Below are 14,278 nucleotides of genomic sequence, written 5' to 3' on the forward strand. Positions count from 1 at the left end.
TAAAAATAGCTGCTTGATTAAACGTTCAGTCTGTAAAAGTATTCCCTCACTTGGTGAGGTGGGTATGATATTAGGAACTCAACCATTTTTTTAAAATTTTACAAATTATTCTGAAGTACACTTCTTAAATTCATGTATTTCCAGGAGGTATGTGAGTCATCCACATTTAAAAAGCATCCCCACTCCCTGTTTTCCCCCTTACACAAAGGTGGTGCAGGGGCAGCTACAGCAGCTGTGCAGTCTTAGTGCCCTTCTGAAGGATGTGCTTATCTTTTTCAGTTTACTGTTGTTTTGTTTAAAGCAACTTTCACCCCTCTTCCCATAATCCTAATGTAAACATGTCAGTTGTCTGGGCAGACAAGGTTCAAGATCCATAACTTCTGGTTTATAGGTTGTAAATGATTTGCCTCCTCTGATCCTGGTGCGGAAAAAGAAGTTGGAGGGAAGATCCAAGTATTAGTAGCTGCTTTAGTCCTAGCTTTAATGCCTCAGCTGAGTTGATCTCTTGAGGAATGGAAGTAGAAGGCTGTCAGTCACACTCACAACCAGGAATTGCTTTTGTTAGGACTACAAGACTGTCTAGTCAGTCCCAGAGCTGACAGAAGAAAATACCTGCTATCTTGTCAGGAATTTGTATATCGTGATTCCACAATATCTGTAAATGACTGTACCAAAATGTTTTAGACTTCCAAAATACCACAGTAGTCTGCTTCTTGTCCCAGAATTTAAAAACTACAACCAGTCATTTTCTTTTTCTTGGCTGTAGGTGATGCCAAGTATTCATAAACATCAAAGAACATTTTTGCTTAGGATGAACTTTTTTTTTTTTTTTCCTTTTTACATTTACTAACTTCATCTTCCCATCCAGTGGATTTTTCTGGCTGTGTCAGACATTCTTTCACCTTTTGGAAGAACAACTTTTCCACACATGTAATGGTATTTGGGCAGGATGCATGAACGCTGGTCTGGATGAAAGTGATTTTCTCAAAGACTTGCTTTGCTGAACTAATATTATCCTTGTGGAGTGAGTACATGCCTGGCATTTTCAGAATTACATATATTATATGGGAGAATGAAAATCATGATTTTTCAAGGAAGAAAGATACCTCTCTTCTCCTGTCTTTGTGCATTTATGGAGACCAAAGTTGCTAGAAGGCCTGTCCTATCAGCTCCGCTTTAGAAGTCAACTGCATGCCATAATCACCATTTAAAAAAGTTACAGATAACTAATTTCTGGTGGCCCTCTTACCATCATTCACACCTTCTGAGGAGGAATCTTAACTTAATTTTCAACCTTTTTTGATGTATGGATGCCAGAGCAATACTTTCTTATGCAGTTTGGTCCTCGCTATATTGAATTTATGCATTCTTTTAACAGTCAACTTCCTTTTTGTAGTTATGTATCTCACATTGCCCTCCAGGATTTATGATTTATCTGAAAAGTGTTAGTCAAGTGCAGCCAACAGAGTACATGTGAAAGACAAGCCTGTGTCCAGTTTGCTCTATCTCAAGGGTAACACTAGCAGCTAAGATACTAAAATATTGTCACAGAAGAAAGATGTGTCATTTTGGACATTTTTTGCCAAGACTTTTACCAAGGGCTTTCATCCAACACTCTTTTTTAAGGCAAAACCATTGTTCAAATCTTGTTTCTGTTTCCCTTCAGTATTAATCCAATGTTTTGCCTTCAGCTCTGGAAACTTTTGCTTTGAAGCCATCCTGGCACCTCTGGGAAGATGATCATTCGATCTTGATGTCACATATTCTATCTCAATAGCAGGTGAAAGAAGGACACAGAGCAAGCTGTCAAAGATGGGCAGACATACACAAGCTTTTTTCTTTAAGAGAAGATTAAAACTTTTTTTTTCAGAATGGAAAAGGAACTTTTGGAGGCAAAAGCAGTATAACTGAACAGTTAAAATAACGAATAAATGATTATTCATTATTTATTGGAAGTGGAAAACTAGAGGTATGTAATGAGACTAGTAAGAAGCAGGTCTTAAACAAATCTAAGCATTATACCTAATAATTGCCTTATTTTTGAAGATTTTCCAAAGAATCAACTTCCGTCTACTTTGAGTTAAGCTACTGAGCTGGTGGACTTGCTTGTATGAACCAATTCAGTAGTTTTTGCACCTTTATTCGTACAAAGGGGCACCCTCCACCCAATTGTTGCTGAGTCAGGGCAGTCTGACTTTACTGCCACTTCCATTGTTCAAAAGAAGTGCATGGCTTTGGTTTTGCACAGCGGTGAAGTTTTCATTGGCGCACGGAGCATACACATTTCTTTAAGTGGTGATTTCATTGCTCAAAACAGACAAATGTGTGTTCTCACTTGTAGGGGTGAGTTGTTTTATTACACATACCAGTGAAGAATGGAGGGCTGGTATGAATCCATCCTTATGGCAGAGAAGAAAACAAAGTCTCCAGAGACACAAGTATTCTTAGAATTATAGATTTTTCTTTCCCTGATCAACCATGCTGTTTGAGTCAAAGGCCAAATACCCTGCAATAAAGCCAGCTTAAAAAAAAAAAAAAAAAAAGACTTTTTTTCCCCTACCTGCTAAAGACATTTTTAAAACCAAACCCATCTTAGGCCAAAGCTGACCAATATACCTTCCAGTTTCAATTATCACAGATCGTATCTAAGCAAAACTGACATGAGAGAACATAGCTACTGAAGATAATTCATTGCATGGTGGCAATTCAGTCCCATCTCGGTCTCCTCCACAGTTTCACACATGCATGGATGCACTCCAGAAGATTAGTTCTGGGCAGTGAATTCTTGTATCCGTTCTGGAAACAATGGCCATGACCTCAACTCCTTATTGTGAGTCCTTCTCACCCCTACTCATCCCGTGCTGTGAGGTATGAAGCAACCAGGCAATGTGAAGCCTGCCAGCACTGCCTGCCTGGGCAGGAAGAGAGGAAATAACTGCTTTCTTGAATACTAACATTCTTACTGCCATTGTATTCTGTGGATTACTGTTCTCTGCATTCTTAGTTTTTCTCATATGACCGCCTTAGGCCCAACTCATCATCCTCGATAGGTCAGTAGCATAGTTGCACCCCCTGGATTTTCACAGGAAGCAGCTGCCTGAAACTTGGTTTCTGGCTAAACATATTCAGTTCTTTCCTCCTCCTCAGAGTTTCAAGACAAGACTTACTGTGAGAGTAACAGTAATCACATCTCTAAAAAAGAATTTCCATATCTTGTGGTCAGAATAGGTTTAACTACCGAACCTGTTCAAATATTAATAGTGTTAAGGGTTTTGTATAATACTTACTGAAATACTTACTTAACGAAATTTTAAAAAGGTATGTAGTAAAACTTAATTCAACTAAAATAAAAATTATTTAAGAGGACCAATGCAACTGTTTGCACAAGTGCTGCAGATACATGTTTTATGGATACTCAGAATGATTTCTAGAATGTAGAAAATTCATACAGATGTTAATTTCTGAGGAAGGTAAGCTGAAGACCATGCCTGAGTACACTTCATATTCCTGACTGTCTTACCCTACCCTACTAATCACCTCAAGGTTTGTATGGACAAATAGGTTCTGATTCTAGCAAAATAAATCTACATGTTGTCCCCCCCAGAGCCAGTCAGTGTCTTTTTGAGCTATGTTCAGAATTTTGCTCAAGATTAGGAAACAGCACTTGGAAAAGATCCTACTTACTGAGATTAATGGTAATCCACATTATAAATATGAGGCATCCTTTAAATGAGTTGAATCTTGCTAAGTGTAGTTAGCACCAAATTATTAGAGCATTGGTGCTGCTGATCTGTGTCACAGCAACACCTGAACTAAGCAAGGAGGTACTAAGTGATCCAGGGGAGTCTGATAGTAACCTCAGTCCCTGGAGTTGTAGTGAAAGTAGTAACTGTAGAGTTGTCCTTTGATGTGCCTGATGAGACCTAATTGGTGTGTGCCTGCTGAACAGATCTCTTTCTTCTTGCGTTTTGAAGAAAATAATTTTTAAAATTGTTTTTATGAGTACAAAGAAGACTAAAGGTAGGATACGTATTTGTAACTTTGGTCATGCGTAGGATAAGTATCCATAGCCAAGTCAGTCCGTCTCTGTGCCTTATCGACAGAAGGGAGGGGAAAAAAAGCAGTTACTAATCTAACCTATTTATATGTTTACTTTAGGATGATCTGCGTTGTAGCTTGGTCTCCCTTGACTGTATTGGCAATTTTCGCTGATTATACAAATTAGCTGGGGTGCCTATGTGAAATCTAGATGTCTGTGTTTTGACAGATGATTCCTGTTCAACATGTACAGTAAAGTCTTTGTGTTCGTTTGTGAGCCTTGTATATTTGTATGAAATGTAAATAACTATAGTTAATGTTAGAAAACCTAATTTCAAATTATCTTGAATGCAGCATTAGTGCAACAGTAAGGTTATCTTTTGAGGATAATGGGAAGTACAGTGTTTAAAGCTACCTGTTGGCATGGTTTTCCTTCTAGGTTGGCATTGCTGAAGAAGAGTGGTGAAGAAGATTGGAAGAGCAGGCTCAGCAAAAAGCAGGAGTATGCAAAAGTCCCTGTTGCTGATCGTAGTACGCAGATGCAAGAAGTTGAGCAGCTGTTGAAGAAGGTAATTGTCCTTGTTTGGAAAAAACCTCTTGCTTGAAATGCTTTTGCTTTTTGAAGACTCATCCAACTAGACAGGCATGCCTAATATTAGCTACTAGCTCCTGTTATTCCTCTTATTGTCAGACTTATTTAAAAAAACAATTCTCCCAACGTGAGAGATCCTTAAATGAGAATAGCTTCACTGTCTTGGGACATATAATATTGGTTACAATGTCTTCACATCAGGAGATTACGAACTACTAAATGGGTCTGTAAGGCTTCTGGAACATGTATAATGATTTAAGCCCTTTCCCCTTACCCTCTGCCCACCCCCGTCCCACAAGGAGGAAATTACCTTAAGACTTAGTTCAGGTGTTTTCTTATGTATGGATGAGCTTGTAAAAATTTCACATTCCTAAAGCTGTGTCATCTCTATGCAAACACTGGGGTTTTGACCAGTAATTTTGGATCCTAGAACCACTGAAGAAATGCAGGTACCAGAGCATTCATGAGCCATTTGGTTTTTGGTTATCTTGCATGATCTTTTCAGGTTTTGGATAGCCAAAACTGTCAGGACAGGGATTTTCTGTCTTATCAGTGTTAATGAATAGAGAGAGCGATGGATAGAAAGGTGTAGAGAGGGAAGGGAGGTCCACATTGTTAGCACACTCTGGTTATGTCTATACATGAGTAAGTTATGTTGCCCAGCAGAATTGGATCTGTAAATCAGAACAATTACTGCTGAGGACCTGCTATCTATGCCATACTTGCTTCTTTTCGTTAACCTGAAGCAAAACTTCAGACTAAATTTAGTCTGGTCCTGTGGCCTGACTGCCTTTACCAGCATTAGTGTTACATGGGAATCTGGGAGGGCACTTCAGGGCTTAGTTTCATCCAAAAGTCTGTGCATTCTGCAGTGTGAACCAAAGCACAGAAAGTGAGGATGACTGGGAGATTTGCTTCCAAATGGACTGACTGCTGCCTCAAAATATGGGGCCAATGTGGACTTGTTTCCCTTCTGAGTCTAGTATTTTGAAAATGACAGTGTCATTTTCATAAAATAGGCCGTTTCCAACGCCTTTACTATTTGAAGGAGTATTTCCCAGATGACAAGTGAAAATAATATTTGTGTTACAAATTTTACTAATGGTGACAGTAATCTTTGGATCCAATTATTTGTGAAAGTCCTGCTTCTGTTAAATAGTATAGACAAACAGTAACAAAAAGTCTCCTGTTCCATCACTATATTACAAGTAAGGTCACGGTCTGTCATTATTGAAGGTAAATCTGTGCCTGAAAATATGACTCATCAATTGTTGCATTAACTGGACAGAAAACAAGAAAGCTGATTTTTGCAGTTTGGTTTATGGGGTTTGATTTGGTTTTGCCCTGCAGACTTGTTCAAAAATCCAGTTGCTAGTTTGAAACATATCTTAAAGTAAAAAAGTTTCAGCAAAGGAAGCAAAATTTTGGTCACATTTTTAACAGGCTGGTCTCCAAAATGACAACTGTTGAAATCAGATAACAAATGTACTCCAGCTAGAGACAATGGGGTTGAGAAAAAGCTTTTAACAGCTGCCAAGTTTTAGTCAGAGACAAATCCTTTGTTCTCTCTTCTCAGTCCTCAGCACCCATATCCTCCCTGCTGTGTTTCCATGTGCAGCAACTTCACTCAGTATAGCACGAGTTAGGCTTTTAAAGCGAGTAAGCGAGCATGAAGTGCTTGAAGGATACAAGCTTTGAAGTGACACTGCTAGTGGTGGGAGTTTCTGTGACACTGGGTCACCCACTCTGATAGCTCATATTAGCTCTTGGCTGTTTAGAGCCAAAATCAAAGTATTTGCATGTCTGCCAATGGTTGAAAACTTGGGTATGTTAAGATACACAACTCTCACATCCAGACCAAGCCATGTGAATACTCGCTTCGGTTCCTCTGTAAATCCATGAAAGACAACAAGAAAATTCAATGCTATAGGAAAACATTTTATGAAGTCACTATGGAAGCAAATCTGAAGGGGGAAAGACCTTACACCCTGACACTTGAACATATTCATCCTCATATTAGTACCAACTAAAGGTTAGCTGGAATGAAAAAAGATGGCATCAGCTCAAATACAGAGTTTCTGAATTCTACTAGACAAGTTTCAGAAAATAGAATGTACATTGTAAAATGTCATTGTAAGTGAGCGCACTTGAAAATGACACTTGAAAATATGAAGAATCTGCCCTTTCCCAGTTTCAGATCTTTCAAAACCTTCCTCACATCATTATTTTCCAGTTACAGTTTTGACTATTAAGAGCTGTACTGATATTTGTGATGCTGATTCATTATGTGATATATGAGAAATAATGCAAACCTTTAATAAGTTGACCACACTGTTTACAAGACACCATGTCAGCTGCCCTTAAATCTAGAAATACTCGTTTTGATAATTAGTCAATGTGATGGCTGTCATCCTTTGAGAACTGTGAAGCAGTGTGCCACTGAATTCTGTTTGTAGAACTTTGAGACTGTGGTGTACTTGAGAATCTTGGTTCTTTCTGTTGCTGGATTGCAAAAAAAAATGCAGAAATTGTATTGATTACTGAATTTTGAGCTAGTTATACAATTTCCACACATGGCAGCTATACATCGACAGCAAGGGTGTGTAAACTTCTGTCATGCCCTGGTGGTTCAGAGTAATGCCTGACATTTTTAATTGCAGTATGGCGCTTCTGTTAATGTAGTCAGACACCTTTTTGGGTTTTCTTTTGTGTGTGTCTCTCCCTTAAAAGGTTATCTAACCTGCTCTGGAGATTTGATTACTGAAGTATGGCTGTATAAATCAGAAGTTATTAAAGTACATTTAGATTTCATATAAACAACAAAAGTGGAAAGATTCATACTCTTTATAAAATAGTTATATTAAATAGTGCTGTTTCATCACTTCTAGTCGAAAGACTTCTGCACAGTTGTCTGCATGGTGAGATATTTCTCCAAATGTGTTATAGTAATTTATACATGGACTGAACTGTAGAAAAAAACCACAAAATTCGTGAAAAAGCTGACAGAGCAACATCAAATGGGGAAAAAAAGAAGAGACTAAGGAATTAACTAAGGGCAATACAAATGAGGGGGGGAAGTGGAGATTTACTTGGAGGTCCAGCATCTGTTTTGATGATTGCTGCACACAGGAGGAAAGTTTTTTGGAAGCTATGAGACTTCTTACGTTATTTATATATATGGTAAAACATACTTGGACAATTCAAAGAATAGCTCTAACATCAGGGGAACAACTGTACACTGATGAATGTCTTAATGGAAAAAAAATCCCTTTTATTTGGGAAAAATATTTTGGATTTAGTATATTTGTGTTCATCAGTTTAGGATGGATGGAAGATTTCCAGTTTGTTGGGCTTTTTTCATGAGTAGAAAAATTTACTAACTTTAAGATCTTCCCCTGGTATCAAAATAGCAAGATTTATGGGAATGAAAATTTCTTATTTTATAGTCAGCCATTTTTAAGAGAGTCCCTGATTAATGTGGTTACCAGATGCATTGCAATTGCATTAAAGTGACTGACATTTGAAACACTTAATTCTTACATCAAGTTTAAATTGCAGCTCAGCACTGATGTTAAAGGCTAGGGCTGAGCAGTCATTTCAAAATTATTCAGAGGTGAAGTGTGTAAAAACCTTAAAGGGGGTGAACCCTTAAAAAGTGACTTTCAGGCAAAATATTAGTCTCTTGCTGTGGTAGTAGTTTTATCCATTTCAAATATGGCATCCACCAAGTGCTTGTATCTCATTCTCATCAAAGCTGAAACTAATGATTAGGCTTCATTTTGAACCACTCTAATGAGCCGTGTTTGCCAATATTCTTTGCCATGTTCCACACTTGCTTTAACCTATAGAAAGGACGAAGAATTATAGATGATAAAGCCATGTCTAATCAGCTTTGGGTAAGCCCAGCTCTGGGGCAGGGGTTATTTGTAGGCTTTGTTTAGAATGGTGAACTCACCTTCACTGAGTAGTACTATGGGCTTAGCAATTCCCTCCAGATGGCATTTGGGTCTCCCAGTTTTAGTAAGCATTCTTTCCTTTCATCCAGAAAATAAATGGCTTGTTATTTAGCAGGGTCTGATTAAACTTCCAGCAGAATTATTCACATTGTTGTTGACATGGTTCATCCATTTAATGATGCATGAAAACAGAGACATATAAAAATTATCAGCATATGAAAAGTGTATCTTCCAGCTGTACTGTTTTGTTCTGTGTTGAGTTGTAGTAATATTGTTACTAACTTGGATAATTCCTGCATGGAATGGTTTTGGTAAGTGTGCTGTTGTATTATGACAACATTTTTTATCTCTGGCTTTCCAATAGGGAAAACATTTTTAGAAGATTAAAAGATTAAGTAAGAAATTAGGGAAAGAGGAGTTATTTCTTCCCCATCTCCATTTCTGGTAGTTCAGTTCTTTTCTAATTCCTTTGCTTTGCTTCTGTCCTTGTCATAGGAACCTGTATATGCTTCTACTTACTCTCCTGTTATACCCGCTCTCCATAAATTTCATCCTTTTCTACCTATTAATCAGGTGAGCAAAAGTCTGCACAATTTAAATGCTCAACAATTTCAAGTAAGCACATTTTAAGTGTTTTCTTACATAAGAAATTAATAATCCTCTTAACTCATTAACCAGCTTAGTAAATGCAACTTTAAAGAAACGTAGTGTTATGCCACTATGTTGTGTACTCTTCTTCAATATACATTCTACTGTTTCTCTAATGGTTGCTTTTCTAAAAATTCTATATCTATGTTAGACAATATTTGAGAAAGTAAAAGAAGGAAACATTATTACATTTGTTATCATACTGAAAACTTGCAAGTTGTTTAAAAAGGGTATATAAAAGGAGTAGTATGTAACTGCACAGCATTTATTTTAGAATAAAATGCTGGGTACTCTGACTTCCCTGTAAGTAATGTGCATATACGGTGTAAGACATAACATCATATAATTTATTGACTGTAAAAAAACAAGCTACTTTTGTTCAGAGGTGACTTTCCTATAGTGTTTTTCCCTAGTCCCTATGTAAAGGATTTTTGCCTTGGCACATCCTGCTTCTATTCTCTGACTGTCCCATCTTCCTGCTTCTCTCTCTTTCTTCCTTTAAGGTCTGTAGTACTAGTTTGAAAGAATCAAGCTCTCTGATTTCTGATGAACGTCATCCTTGGAGATGGAAGGTGAAATGCTCTATAAACTTCGTATTTAATTATTGGAGGGAGGAGTAAGACAGAAAATTACATTCAGGTCGAAGATACATATTCCCCAAGCAACTTGTGGCAGTAGAGTTAACTTTGTATTTGCTTGGGAATAGAGTTCTGCTGCTGTTCCAGTAAACGTTAGAGAAGCTTCATGTGAAGTCTTCCTCAGAATCATATCCATACCTCTGCAATTCCATCATAGACAGTTTGAAGAACTAACTTACGAAGAATTAATAGATAACGAGAAATATAAACTTTCTGTGTAACAAATTTGTCTTTGAGCAGAAGTACAATAGTAGATCTTGATCTGAGCAAACAGTACCTGATTCACATGATCAGAGGTAAAAAATGCAAAGGCAAGAGTGGGCAAAGAAACAAGCTGAAGAAAAACTCAAGAAAACAAGGACAGTTCAGTGGAAGTTCTCAATAGATCTATGCAAATCTAATTCTGCTGTATTACACCTCCTTGTCCCTTGCCTCCCAGCTCACATCTGTGGTTGTAGTACTACTAGGAATCCATTGGGTTCTTCATTCCCACACATACACAGTCTGTGTCACATGTGGGGAGCATTCTGACCAGTATGTGTATAATGGCAGTGAATTCAAGGAGCAGATACTCACTGCTGGAATAGAGGATGGTGAGTACAGAAGGGGCTACTGGATACACTATAAAAATTTAGATGACTGATATTTACCATTTCCACATTCACTTTCATAGCTGTTTTGAGTATGATCTTTTACTACAATTTTTTAAATTAAATATTAAATTTTGGACTAGTAACTGAAATGTGTTAGTATTACCTCTTCTCCATAAGCTCTGGATTTAATATAGCTTATTATTTTTTACTTCAGATCACCTGTTAATTTTGTTGTGACAGAGCTCACCAGCTCTATGTATCTAGAAGATAAACATATAGTCTAACTTAATGTCCCTCCAGTAATGAGGGGAGGTCCTTCAATGGGCTGTTCATTTCATCTGTCTTAAAAGGAAAACAGCCAAAAAGTGTTCATCTTTCCATTGACTGTGGTGAGATACATCCTGCCCCTTTACCAAGCTGCTTTCTTCTAGCACAGTGTGAAGGTACATGCAGATTTGTGTGGTTGTTTGGTTTTTTTCCTGGCACAATTAATCATTTTGTTATTTGCACCAAATATGAGTTGAGTGTGTTCTGTTTTGAACACACTTTTGAACAGAAAAGCACATGTTTGCATTGGAGTTTTCTCCTCATGTTTCTCTTGTAACAAGACCCATATAAAGTTGTGGAGGAAAACAATGCAGAGACTTCACCATACTCGTAGAACTGCTAGATTCTTCTGGTGAAGTTTTTTTGTCTTAGGAGCTTAAACTAGAGAAGTTACTTGTATTAAAAAGGAAATAGATGCTTTTTGGATTCTTCTTTTATATAATTTAAAAGATTGGTTTAAAATGGAACCCTCTTTTGAAAAATACATTTTTTGTATTCATTCTTGGTTTGGACTCCCCTGGGTAGGAGCAGTCTTGATCTTCTACACAGAAAACCATGAATTATCTTATTTCTTGTATTAAAAACCAAAACCAAACCCCTAAAGAGCACACCAGCATGCTAACAAACCACTTGCTCAGTTGTGTTCTTGTGACCTAAAAGGAACATGCTTGGACTAGAAGATTGTAGGGTACAAAATGGAGCATTGCCTAGATGTGGCCCCTTCCTTAGAATGAACTGACCTTGCAGAAGCAGTGCAGTGCCTGTGCATGCCCTCAAGAAATGTGTTGCAGTGCTAGAAAAGACCAATATTATCATCCAACCTAGCCAAGTAGTGGGAGAAAAGTAATCCCAGTTTCTAACTTTTCTTGCATTGAGTCTATAAATCCTTCTCAGACTTAAAACAGGAACTTTTAGAAAAATATGCAGTCTTTATTCTTAACTGTCAGCATACAGAAAACTCCCTGCAATATTAAGTGATTTTTCATATATAATTATTCTTGCTGTGTAAAATGTAACTTTTAACCCCCTCTTCAGTGAAAATATATACTCATCTGATTTAATCTGAAGTAATTTTTTTTTTTAAATCTTGAAAAAATATTCCAGCCCTTTCCTGAAACCCTTCAAAATTGTCACGATCCTGGGTAGAAGCATGGAGGTTGGAAATGGATGAGCTATTGCAGTACAGATTATCTATTCAAAACAACTGTTCCATGGGACTTTTTCTCTCTCTTTTTCTGTCTTCATAATTTTCTGGGGTTTGTTTGTTTCCCTTTTCAAATAACATTTCTCTTAAAATCCTGATTTACCAGATTTTTCAGATACCCTTTTTTTTACCCATCTATATGATTATCTTTTCTTTATCTTCATCACTTTGTGTATGTTGGTGTCCTCATGAGGGTCTTCTCAGCAGAACTGCATCTTTTTTTTCCCATGTTCATGAAAACATTTTAATCAAAGTTGGGATGAATCAGATCACTGCATGGGTACTTTCTGTTTAGAAATAATTTTTCAGTCAGTTATCTAGTTTGCAGCCTGTAAGCTGCTCTGATATTTTTATATTGCTCAAAAAAACCCCGCCTCAGAATGTCATCTGTGATTAAGTCAAATATATTAAAGAAATCAGAGGTAACTGTGTTAATATATTTAATCACACTTGAGCTCATCAAACTTACCATTTTGATTAAACCTTTTTTCCATAATGCCATGTGGAATGGCATTAATTACGTGCCCGTGATTTGATTCTTCATTGATTGTCTTTGCAGCACTCTTTTAGTGGGTCTCTGGAACAACACACAGCTTGTGTGACCTGTACCTACATGCTTTAGTTTTACTTCTTCTAAATATTTTTTTCCATCTAAGCTTTTGTCAGTCCTGTACATTTTCCCGTTTTCAAAGGCTTTTTTAAAAATTCACTGCTTGTGTTTGTATTCCAATTATTTCACCTAAGACATCAATGAACCCATATATGTATTTTACATGATGAATTAGAATATTTCATTGAAAGTAACTACCTTTTTAATGAAAAAAACCACACATTGAAGCTGTTTTATTCTTAAGATTTTATTTATTATTCTTATTCATTCTTTACATACTAATTCTTGTTTTTACTTTTTTACGTTTGTAAATTTGAGATTCTCCTTTCATGTCTTACTTTTTTTTTTCACTTGAAAATAAAATTTATACTTAAAAACTTCTTGACTTTTAACTTTCTTGACATACTTTCTCCCAACTGGAATGTCCTTTGACCTATTCATTCCTTCACAAATGCTGCATGTGGTAATTGAGGAAGCTTTCTAAACTGTTCCCAACTACCAGGTGTATTTTTTCTGAAGTTTCTTTTGACAGTTGCATTGGCTCCTGTTAGCTTTCCAGCTATAGAAAAATAATTTTTTTATTTAATCATGGCATATACCTCTGTTTTTCACCAGGACTGTTATGGCAAATTAAATGGGTTGGGGATTCCTTGGTATCTATTCACTTTATAATTTTTAAGTTTGTTTATTTATTTGTAGATTAAGATGGGAGTCTTCGTGCATTAGGAAGAGATCTAGTATGGAATTTCTCTGAATTGTGTAACGTACACATACAATCTGAGATTTTATTTTTTAAGAACTCCAAAGATGTTTTGCCCAATGGAACAGCTTGAAATCTTCCATTAAAAAAAAAAAAGTTTGTTTTTGCTGTCAGACAGCTGCTCTCTTTTGTCCTTTGACACAGCTCCAGAATTACTCACAGTCTTTCTTGCAATTCAAGTGTGTAGTGATTAATACACACACTTTCGAGGTCTGCTTCTCCAGAATTTTCAGTAGTTCTGCAGACTCTGAGGATTCAGGTATTCACTTAAGACAAAATCCAAAATTAGGCCCCTTGTAAGTTTAAAAAAACACAAACCAAAACAAAACCAAATCCATATGATTCTACTTCTTTCTCCCTCTCCCTCACTTCCCTTCATATTGTAATGGAAGTCAGCACCCTTACTAAGTTAAAAGTATTAGTTTTGTGTATGAAATTTCCCTCGTGGTTTCATTAGGTGTTTATTAATTTCCTGCCCAGGTCTCCTTTAGTATGTTGCTGTGTTTTTTTCTGCCAGCTGTTCATCCCAGAGGTGGCTGTGCTGACACTAGAATGGGTGTAGACTTGGGGAAATGAAGAGAGATACTTCAGTGTTTTTCTTTATAGCATTCTGAGGCTTTGACAGATGAGGAAATGACACTGAAGAGACTTGCATGTTGTCATTTCTGTTGAACGTTTCCGAGTTCTAGGGAAAAATCACAGTTTTTAATCTTGATTATCATGGCTTGCAGTCATATTGTCTGGCTGCCCAGCGCTCTTTCCTGATAAATTGCAAGGAAGTTTTACTGCAGGAGGCTGCAGAGATATATGGAACTAGAGGGAAAGAGTGGAGGCTCTCATGGTCCTAGTCCTTGTACAAGCTATTTTCTGGCTTGTCTTCACTCTTCTGGCTGATTGCTACTGATCCTGGTA

General features: G+C 37.0%; 1 protein-coding gene across 10 annotated transcripts in view; it reads left to right on the forward strand.

The window, feature by feature from the left end:
• Positions 1–14,278, forward strand: part of SVIL (supervillin) — a 104,565-nt gene that overhangs the window by 66,348 nt on the left and 23,939 nt on the right. For 6 of the 10 annotated variants that reach the window (XM_032706188.1, XM_032706214.1, XM_032706179.1 and 3 more), the window contains 3 exons: positions 4,478–4,607; positions 9,082–9,159; positions 9,738–9,806. In XM_032706188.1, coding sequence (XP_032562079.1) covers positions 4,478–4,607; positions 9,082–9,159; positions 9,738–9,806 — 277 coding nt within the window. The remainder of the gene's footprint in view (positions 1–4,477; positions 4,608–9,081; positions 9,160–9,737; positions 9,807–14,278) is intronic. The other 4 variants (XM_032706172.1, XM_032706222.1, XM_032706231.1 and 1 more) reach the window with 1 other exon arrangement.

The sequence above is a fragment of the Chiroxiphia lanceolata genome, chromosome 1, assembly GCF_009829145.1.
Source record: "Chiroxiphia lanceolata isolate bChiLan1 chromosome 1, bChiLan1.pri, whole genome shotgun sequence".
In the NCBI taxonomy this organism is placed as follows: Eukaryota; Metazoa; Chordata; class Aves; order Passeriformes; family Pipridae; genus Chiroxiphia; species Chiroxiphia lanceolata.